At 41.0% G+C, this 10,988-nt stretch overlaps 1 protein-coding gene across 1 annotated transcript; it reads right to left on the reverse strand.

The window, feature by feature from the left end:
• Positions 1–3,602: 3,602 nt before the first annotated feature.
• LOC140685634 (EKC/KEOPS complex subunit TPRKB-like) lies at positions 3,603–10,645 on the reverse strand. The gene is made up of 6 exons (XM_072937504.1): positions 10,516–10,645; positions 7,279–7,355; positions 6,790–6,952; positions 5,816–5,938; positions 4,289–4,465; positions 3,603–3,759 (listed from the first exon to the last, which is right to left on the reverse strand). The coding sequence occupies exons 3-6, from the start codon at positions 6,928–6,930 to the stop codon at positions 3,673–3,675; spliced, it is 528 nt and encodes a 175-aa protein (XP_072793605.1). The 5' UTR covers positions 6,931–6,952; positions 7,279–7,355; positions 10,516–10,645; the 3' UTR covers positions 3,603–3,672.
• Between the last annotated feature and the right edge of the window lie 343 nt (positions 10,646–10,988).

Genomic DNA, 10,988 nt, shown 5'->3' on the forward strand with positions numbered 1-10,988 from the left:
CTGTGGTTTATTTCTGGGCTCTCTGTTCTGTTCCATTGATCCATGCCTGTTTTTGTGCCAGTATCACACTGTTTTGATTACTGTAGTTCTGTAGTACTGTCTGAAGGCTGGGAGGGTTCTACCTCCAGCTTTGTTCTTTTCCTCAGTATTGCTTTGGCAATTCTGGGTCTTCATGATTCCATATAAATTTTAGGATTATTTATCCTACTTCTGTGAAAAAATTCCTGGGTAATTCAATAGGAATCACATTTAATTTGTAAACTGTTTTGGGTAGTATGGCCAGTTTAACACTATTAATTATTCTAATCCAAGAGCATGGGATATATTTCCATTTCTTTAAATCATCTTTAATTCCCTTAGTCAATGTTTTGTAGGTGTCTGTGTATAAGTCTTTCACCTCCATGGTCAGGTTTATTCCTAAGCTTTTTTTTCTAATATGATTTTAAAAGGGATTATTTTTTTACTTTTCTGATATTTCACTATTAGTGTAAAGAAATGCAACTGATTTCTATATGTTACTCTCGTATCCTACTACCTTGCTGAATTCTTTTATCAGCTCTAGTAATTTTTGTGTGGAGCCTCTGTGGTTTTCTATATATAGTATCACGTCATCCCCATGTAGTGACAATTTTACCTCTTTATCTTAGTGACAGTTTGGATCCCTTTTATTTCTTTTTCTTGTCTGATAGCTACGGCTAGGATTTCCAATATTATGTTGAATAGAAGTGGTGAGAGTGGGCATCCTTGTCTTGTTCCAGATTTTAGTGGGAAGGCTTTCAACTTTTCACCATTGAGTATTATGTTGGCTGTTGAGTTTGCCGTAGTTTTTATTATGTTGAGATATGTTCTAGTTTTTATCATAAATGGGTTGGGTGCTGAATTCTATCAAATGCCTTTTCTGCATCTATTGAGATGATCATGTGATTTCTGTCCTATCTTTTGTTGGTGCGGTATATCGCAACTTTGGGTTTAATGTAGTTAATAACAGTATCTGTCTCATATGATGCTGTGAGAATTAAATGATTTCTTGCACATAAAAACCTGGAGCCAGGAGACTTGGAAGGGCAATGCTGGAGTAGCCAGAAGTGCAGGAATATGAACAGATGGATATAAAGTTATTAAGATAGGAACCTAGAATACTGTAGATATCCAATAAATTTTTTATCTTTTTAAATTGAATTTTATCTTTTTAGTTGAGTGTAGTTTAGTTTCTGGTGTGCAGCAAAGTGATTCAGCTATACATTTACATACGTAGTCTTTTCCACTGTGGTTTATTACAGGATATTGAATATAGTTCCCTGTGTGATATAGTAGGACCTTGTTGTTTATCTGTTTTGTATACAGTAGTTTGTATTTGCTAATCTCAAACTTCTAATTTATCCCCCTACCCCCTTAGTAATCATAAATTTGTTTTCTATGTCTGTGAGTCTACTTCTGTTTTGTAAATAGTTTGTGTCATATTTTAGATTCCACATATAAGAGATGTCATATGGTATCTCTCAGATTTCTCTTTCTGACTTACTTCACTTAGTATGATAATCTCTTGGTCCACCCATGTTGCTGCAAATGGCATTATTTCATTCTTTTTTATGGCTGAGTAGTACTCCATCATGTATATACACACACACACACACACACACACACACACACACACACACAACAACTTCTTTATCCAGTCATCTGGCGATGAACATTTAGGTTGCTTTCATGTCTTGGCTATTGTAAATAGTGCTGCTGTGAACACTGGGGTACATGTGTCTTTTTGAATTAAGAGTTTTCTCCAGATACACACCCAGGAGTGGAATTGCTGGATCATATGGTAACTCTATTTTTAGTTTTTTAAGAAACCTCCATGCTGTTCTCAATAGTGGCTGCACCAATTTATATTTCCACTAACACTGTCGAAGGGTTCTCTTTTTTCCCCCACTCTCTCCAGCATTTGTTTTTTGTAGACTTTTAAATGATGGCCATTCTGACTGGTGTGAGATGGTACTTCATTGTAGTTTTGATTTACATTTTGCTAATAATTAGAGTGCTGAGCATATTTTGTGTCTGTTGGCCTTATGTGACATCCAGTAAATGTTTGCAGTCATTACAATTATATAAAAATAAAATATATTTGGACAGAAACAGAAGACTAGAAGACAGTGACAAATAATAGTAACAGTGGTTATCTTTACAATATTAAGAGGCAGGAGTGGGAGTGTTTTTTTTCCTTTGTTACCTATTCTATGATTTAAAATTTTCTACAACGTGGACTGCAGCATGTAAATCAATGAAATCAGAATACTCCCTCACACCACACACAAAAATAAACTCAAAATAGCTTAAAGACATAAACATAAGACACTATAAACCTCTTAGAAAAAAACATAGGCAAAACGTTATCTGACATCAATCTTAGCAGTGTTCTCCTAGGGCAGCCTACCCAGGCAACAGAAATGAAAGCAGAAATAAACAAATGGGACCTAAGCAAACTTACAAGCTTTTGCACAGCAAAGGAAACCATAAGCAAAACAAACAGACAATCTACGGAATGGGAGAAACCATTTAGAGACAGTGAGACTGACAAGGGCTTAATTTCCAGAATATACAAAGTTGTATTTCCAGCTCATACAGCTCAGTAACAACAACAAAAAAACAAGCAACCCAGTCCAAAAATGGGCAGAAGACCTAAACAACCACTTCTCCAGTGAAGACATACAAATGGCCAATGGGCACATGAAAAAATGCTCAGTATCGCTAATTATCAGAGAAACGCAAATCGGAACTACAATAGGTATCACCTCACACCAGTAGAATGGCCATCATTCAAAAGTCTACGAATGATAAATGCTGGAGAGGCTGTGGAGAACAGGGAACCTTCCTACACTGTTGAGAATATAGTTTAGCGCAGCTGTTCTAGAAAACAGTATGGAGATTCCTTAAAAGACTAAAAATAGACTTACCATATGATCCAGCAATCCCACTCCTGGGCATGTATCTAGAGGGAACTTTAATTTGAAAAGATACATGTACCCCAATGTTTATGGCAGCATTATTTAAAATAGCCATACATGGGAACAACTTAAATGTCCATCAACAGATGACTGGATAAAGAAGTTGTGGTATATTTATACAGTGGAATACTACTCAGCCATAAAAAAGAAAACAATGCCATTTGCAACAACATGGATGGACCTGGAGATTCTCATTCTAAGTGAAGTAAGCCAGAAAGAGAAGGAAAAATACCACATGATATAACTTATATGTGGAATCTTAAAAAAAGACAAAAGAACTTATTTACAAAATAGAAAGAGACTCACATACATAGAAAACAAACTTATAATTATAGAGGGAGGGAAGGGATAAATTGGGAGTTTGAAATTTGCAGATACTAACTACTATATATAAAATAGATCAACCGCAAGGTCCTACTGTATAGCACAGGGAACTATTTTCAACATCTTGTAATAACCTATAATGAAAATGAATATATATTTATATGTAACTGAATCACTATGCTGTACACCAGATATTAACACAATGTTGTAAACTGAATATACTTAAGTTAAAAAAAGATACATATAATAAATAAATAAAAATTTCTGCAACAAACATAATAAATGTTATAATCTGGAAAAAATAACCAATGTTTTTAATAAATGCTGAAAACCATTAATATTTTTCATTTCATAAAACATCTTTTGTTGACATTCTACAAATGATACCATCCAGTAATGTCCCAATACTTTCTTCTTGTGTAGATAGTTTATATATCTGTAAAAATAAAAGACAGATGACATGCTGAAATATTCATGCACTACTAATTCTCATTATACAAACATGTATATGTGGAATATTTATTACCCAATTACTGGGATAATCATGTGAAATCACAATGTGATTAAAGTATACAAAGTAGATGGCAACTGGTCACTTATGTCAAATGTTCCCTTTTAACTGCAGTTACGGTGATAGCTATAAACACAGAGGCAAATCTGTACCAATTTTAAAAGCATACGTTTAGTCATAAATTTCATACTGTAGTTATTTTACATGTCAAACATAGCACGTAAGCTTGATATTTAAAGTTATCTATTCTTTTTAAAAGAATGTGTTTATCAGCTAAATTTCTAATTTATCTTATAAAACCTGCATCTTCCAATTCTTTGCATCTATATTTTTCAAGTAATTTCAATTAATGTTTCTTAAAAGCTAAGAAAACAATAGAAGCACTGATGATCAATAAGCAAACAGTATTATTCCACATTTATCACGCTCTTTCTAAAAATGTGGATTCACAAACCTTTTTCACTTCTGTAATATTTGTTATTTCAGGGAGATTTTCCAGAGAAACTTGATGACCTTCCACCTGAGATACTAGGTCTTCTTGATTTATTTGTTTTTCTCCGTCTTCAATATAAGTGATTAGAATTGAAGTGTCATTTGCCGAGATGCCAAATTTCTTCAGAGCCTCTGAAATCTAACAGAAAAAAAGAGAAAAGAAGAAAATTAAACACCAGTAGTTTCAACATCTGAAACACCTCTCCATTTGCACTCTTCCTGGTCAGATTCTTGTTTTTCATATCCTAACAGCCCTTTCCACCTGTAGTTTTCCTCAACTGTTCCTTCCCAACATCCGCCAGCTCTGCCTCCAGAGCCCCCGCTCACGGCAGCACCGCACTCCCGCGGGCCCGGCCGGGCTTCTCGCTGTGGAGCGCTAACACCGCCTCCCTTGGACCCAGGTGGCCCCTGAGCTGCGTACTCCTGCCCTGCAGCCAGCCTGGGCTGTCTGGGGATCCTGTCATTTCATGCTTTTTGGCCTGTGCTCACACTCTGTCCTCTGCCCGGAGTGTCCTCATCTTTCAAGGTCCAGTTCAAATGTGACTCCCTTCCGCCTTCCTCCTTACAGAATGGACTGCTGCTTTGTCGCCACCAGAGCTCTGCATTATCATTCCCATTACGCCAGTTATCTCAGGGCATTTAAACTTCTGCCTGTTCACCTGCCTTCCTCAGGAACGTATGTTTCTTCTGACCCTCAAACTGGGACAGGGACGAGCTCAACAGATGCTTATGAATCACACGGTCTCTTGGATTATTTCCATGATCTCAAAGAAACAGTGTTTTATCTAGTAATTTTCCCCCAGGTACTAGGGGATAGTAGGACCATGCCTTTTACAAACATTTCAAACATCTGTATTTTACACCATGCTGTGGGTTTCCTAGTTTTTCTCTTGACGATTTAGCAGTTGGTTATATTAATAGTAGTAGTAATATTAACACTTCATCAGCAAAATTACAGCTTTTGGTGTTTTATTTACATGCCCCAGGTGGAATGTTTTTAGCTTAGTAACTGATTACTAACAGTATCTCAAACCACAAACTCTTCCTACACACTGGCTGTGTGAGTGAGCCTGTGTTCAGGGGTGTTCCAGGCATCAGGCCTCTGGTATTCGGAAAAGACATGGATTCTACCTTTAAAGACTTTATCGGGAGAATGAACCATGTACATGGTAACAGGCAAATACCCATGCCTGACTTTTATCGTTCAGATTTACATGCCACTTAGAGTGAGCTTCCTGACTATACGGTAAGAAGGACAAACAAAACTACCTACACGTAATTTAGCTCAACTTTTGTTTACTCATATGTGAAGTGACTCCAAAGCTTATTTGTCTAGTAAGAGGCAGTGCTAAGCCTCAACTCTCCGTCCAGAGCTCTCTTCACTATTATTTTGGTTTGTTACTAAGAACAGGCTCCAGCCCAATGCTGAGCAACACACAGGCGATCATGCCAAGGTCAACAGATAGAAAGTAAATTCCATATTAATTACATTGTTAGTTGGGGAAAGATTGAAAATAATTTCAGTAGATAGAGTTCTTGTCTTCATTTTTCCCAGTTTGTAGAGGTGAACTGCTTTGTTTGCTGCCACAAGTATCTGAAATGGATCCACAATCTACCAAAGAGAACAAAAAGAATTACACACACACAGTCTGGAGTCCTCAAAGACGTATGCCCTGTCAAGGTAACTCCAGTGCCAGTCTGTTTCACTTCATTACAATTCCTGTGGTATTTTCAAAATCTCAAGGGCCTGGGTGTTCAGAAAATCATAGAATTTTAAAGCTGCAAGCAACTTAGATAAACAGTAAAAACATTTTCAAAGTACACTTATTGAGAGCTATTATTATGGGAAAGGTCACATTCTAAACATTTGCCTCCATTTTCTGTAGTTCTCAAAACCACCTATGATATCGTGTCATTACTCACGTGCCACAGGTGAGGAAACCAAGGCAAAGAAAGGGCTGGATCCCAGCTCTGTCACTTACCACCCAGGGAACTTGGGCAAATTCCTTAGTGCTCTATCTGTTGGATGCAGATAATCACAGCACTTCCTTCACAGGGTTGTTGTGAAGATTAAGTGAGTTAGCAGTGTCCGTACGGAACTTAGAACAATACTAGGAACCAAAGCAGCACTGGATAAAGGTCGGCTACCACTCGCTCAAAGTCCTAGTAAGTGGCATGTCTGGGACAAGTCCTGGTAAGTGGTTGTACAGCATGTGCTCGTAACCATTATGCGATGCCTACTTTACATCCTAGCTCAGATGAGAAGACAGAGACCCAGCGTCTGCCATCACACCAGAGCCAGACCGCCTCTCACATCTCCTAGGGCAGGGCCTGGCCCTTGACTCTCAGGCTATCAAGACAACCACCTTAGGCTAACCTGTAAATAACATCATCACCTGTTAACAAAAAGTTATCATAGTCCTAATCTCTCCGTAGAGCTCACGCATCCCCACGCGTACTTACCACGGTAGGGTTTATTAATGAGCCATCAATGGCACCTTCCATGGCCTTTTTTCTCAAGTCTCCAGCATTTTTTACATCTTTAAATAACAGAAGGGTCACTCTGTATTCAGGAAATAGGTCCAGCTGATGCGTTAGCTGCATTTCCTAGGTAAGCAGGATGCAACTGCACGAGACCAAAAGACAACATTGTAAATCATAATAAACAAATATCCTTACTAACGAGTAAGTTAAAATAACTTTAATAATAAGACGGAGAGCTCTTAAACTAGAAAAATCCATCCAACAGCACATTTGGCATCCTCATGAGACACTGTCTTCCTAACCCTGCTGAGCAGTTCCTAGCTTCCTTCCCATTCCTGGGAAAGGCTCAAGGTTGCCGCCTGGTCCCCTGGTTGTGCAGACAAGGCAGGCTCTGGTGCAAGGATGAGGGGCTCCAAGAGACAGCGAGGAGCAGAACACTGACAGGTTTTTAGACCACGGGTTACTTACGGCAGTGATGAAACCTCACTCCAACTTAGCCTTTTCAGCTTCCTGATCTCACCATGCTGTTTACACACTAGCAGCACCTAGACGCAAATATAAAGGGAAAAAACAATCTTATGGACTAAAGTACAACTTGACTCAAAGCTATTCATTTCACACATGGGAATTTAAGCAGAGAGGGTACAATTCTTAGACAAAAATACTGGCCGTTTACAAACATAAATTTAACAAGAAAAGGACAGGGTGTATACGAAGACACAAAAGAAGCATAAAAGACAACTTAAATAACCAGAAAGACATAATCACATCCTCGAATGGAAAAACGAAGCACTGCAAAAATTTGATCTTTAAAACAATTTCAATCAAAGCCTTAATGAGAGACTTGGGTCAGGCAATTTGATAGGTTCATTTTAATCTTTTTACCTAGCAGGTTCCATTTCTAGCATTTTTTTCAAGGAATAAATCGGCAACCTGGAGATTGATGTAATAAGATGTCCTCGTCATCCTAACAGTAAAAAGCTGAAAACAACTCACCTAACTAGTAGGTTTGGTTATTACTGAACAACTAAAAACTAGAGTCTTGAGGAGGAGTTAACTATGTGTAAAAATAGCAATTAATAACATTATGAAGGTAAAACATTCGATTGGAAAACAAAACACAAAATGTGGCATAAATTGTGGATTTTTAAAAAGGTACACAGAAAAAATATTGAAAGGAAATACAACAAAAAATTATCTTTGACTTGCTGGAATTACATAGGACCTTTTCTGTTACAATCAGGGGGAAAAAAAAGAATATTTGTGAATAATGTCCTGGCTCACAGCAATTCAGTCTTTATTGTCACAATAATGCCCAATGGAAAAAAGATAACATACTCTATTACACAAAAAAGTATACATAATTTATTAAAAATTATACAGATATGTAAATAGATATTACATAAAATACATAAAAATTACAGATAGAATGTATACCCAATTATACAAACAGATGCACACACACACAAAAAAACATGAAGGAAGCACACCAAAATGTGGCCGTTTTGGGCAGTAAAATTGTAGGTAACTTTTATTGTCCTCTATAAAAAATATTGTTGTGTGTATGTTCTAAATTTTCTACAGTGAGCATGTGGTGCCAACTGATGTCCGCCAAGGCCCTGAGACCCCCACTCTTGGGCTCTCAGATGTCCACCTGCAAACCCTCAGGAAAAAAAAACCAAAGTGCACCCTTTTCTGACATGTGTTTCCCATAGCAGAATCAATAGTCCTGGGAAATGGCTAGCCTCATAATAGCGCAGGCTGACTTGTCTCTGCCCATGGTTCCTCCTTATTGGCTCTTCATGGACCCTCACCCATAACCAATCAAAAACCTGTGCATGAGCTGATCACGCAGCCCAGCCCTCTCTGTTCACCAACGCCTTCCCATAAAAGACCTCAGCAGCCCACCCTGGGTGTTCACACAGGCACCTCTAGTCTGTGTGGCCCGCTGCTGCCTGTAGCAGTGTATCTATTAAACTTTTCATTTATGTATGTATGTATGTATGTATGTATGTATGTATGTATGTATGTATGTAAACAATGTTTATTCCAGGAACAGCAACTCACTGAGATAAAACCATTTTAAAATCTACATATATGTACTGTTCATTCACATATAGGTACTAAGAACAGTTTAGAGCTTCAGCTTTTAAAACTTACATACTTTTAAACTTTTCCTTTGTTTCTTAAATTTTCCTTTGTCTTTGGTAAATTCTTTTACCACTCACAACATCGGCCTGCTGCTCTACCCAGCAGAGCACACACAAAGAAATGCATACATATAATCAGGGAGGAAAAAAATGTTTGTGGTTTTTACACTAAGGGATAAAGGACCCCTAGCAAACGTCAAAATAGTTTGGTTTTGGTCTCTATTATTTACTCACTTAGGCCTGGAACTTAGTATCATCATTTGATACCTTTGACTGAAATCCCTTATCTACTCCAAAAGTCTTGTCAATTTTTAAATATCTTTTTGACCAGTGCACTTCTCTCCCATACCCACTGCCACTACTGTAGGCCACCACCTCTCATCTACAGCTGTGACCTCTTAGAAGTGGTTGCCTCAAAAGGAAACAGAGGACTCTGGGGTTCCTCCCTGGTACAAATATTTTCTGTGCCCCCCTTTCCTTGTTTGTAGGAAATACGCTTCATTCAGCCTCCCTGACCTGCCCTGTGTTCCAAATGGCAGATTCAAACAGTTGCTAATCAGGGAAAGGAGAGAATGTATGGGCAGGAACTGTCAAGAAACAACAGTGCAGCCTTGGGGCAGGGTCCTGGTTTTTCCTCAAGGGATATACCCAACAATGCCCATGAGTTCTGCAGGATCTAAGGCCCTGACCCAGGTGGAGGAAGGCAACTCAAGGCTGAACACCCGATTCCCGGAACTCTGCCACATTACCTCATCACCTGCCAATCAGAAGAAAGTCACACACCCTGCAGCCCTCATCCCAGATTTTGCCTTTAAAAACTTCTAAACTTCTTTACAAAAGCCACCAGGGAGTTCAGGTTTTTCAGGCATGAGCCACCCCTTCTTGCTTGGCCCTGCAATAAATCATTCTCTGCTCCAAACTCCTTTCCATTTATTTGGCCTCACTGTGCCTGGGGCACAGGAACATTTGTTCCGTAGCAATTCCTGCCCTTCTATCATCCAGCCTCCACCTGGGGGGTCAAAGTAATCCCTTCAAAATAACCAAAATTTCCCTTCTGCTGCTCTTACGATAAAGCCCCTTTAAGTCAAGGCGTTCCAAGGTAGGACCCGGGCCCTGCCTCCGTCTCCTGCTGCCTAGCGCACCCGCCCCCAGACCGCGCTCCTCCCGCCACCGCCGCAAAGGCCTGTTCAGCCTCCAGTCTCCCACGTTCCCCCTCGTCTCCGACTCCGGGGGACAGCCAGTTCTCCCGACTCAATCTCCCCTCCCTCAGCTCGCCCCTAAGAGTCCATTTAGCAGCGCGCCCAGAGCCGCAGGACTAGCTCCCTGTTCTCGGAGCTCCTTCTCAGCCCTTGTCACCACTTTGGTGAGCGCGGGCGGATCGCGATGAGGAACCGCCGCTGGACTGCACCCCCCCCCCAAGAAGGGAGAGTCGGCCCCGGTCCGGCTGCGCTCCCGGGGCCGGGCCGAGGGCGCGCGGGAGAAACAAGGGCGCGGGGAGCCACAGGCAGGACTGGGAAATCGGGGCCACGGACGCCAGCGCGCCGGGAGGACTCACCGCCGCGTCCCCGGTCCGCCCCACGAAGCCGTCCCCTCGGAAGCAAGGGCTTCGACTTCCGGGGGTTCTGCCGGAGCCGCCGCGTCTTTCCGCGTCCCCTGCGGAGGAAGGGTCTCCGCCCCCCCCCCCCCCCCCCCCCGCGTGAGTCCCGTCAGCGGCTGGAAGGAGAGCCCGGCTCCGCCCGCCACTTCCGCCGGGGAGGCGGCCCGGCCCGAGGCTGCGAGTGCCCGCCTCGTCCTCCAGCCAGGCAGCCGTGGACGAGACGCCCCGTTTCTCCCGGGCAAGGTGTTGGCCCGGGGGAGCTCTACGTACGTCTCCGCTGCCCGAGATTCAGCGTCATCCCCGGGCGTATCAGCCTCCAGAGGAGGCGGCAAGCCTCTGAACAGGATGAGAGGGTTATGTAGAGAATTATTTCCCACGTTCTTTATGGTCGGGGCTCGTCTTGGTCAATACTTTTTCTCTTTATACAAAAA

Source organism: Vicugna pacos, chromosome 15, assembly GCF_048564905.1.
Source record: "Vicugna pacos chromosome 15, VicPac4, whole genome shotgun sequence".
NCBI lineage: Eukaryota > Metazoa > Chordata > Mammalia > Artiodactyla > Camelidae > Vicugna > Vicugna pacos.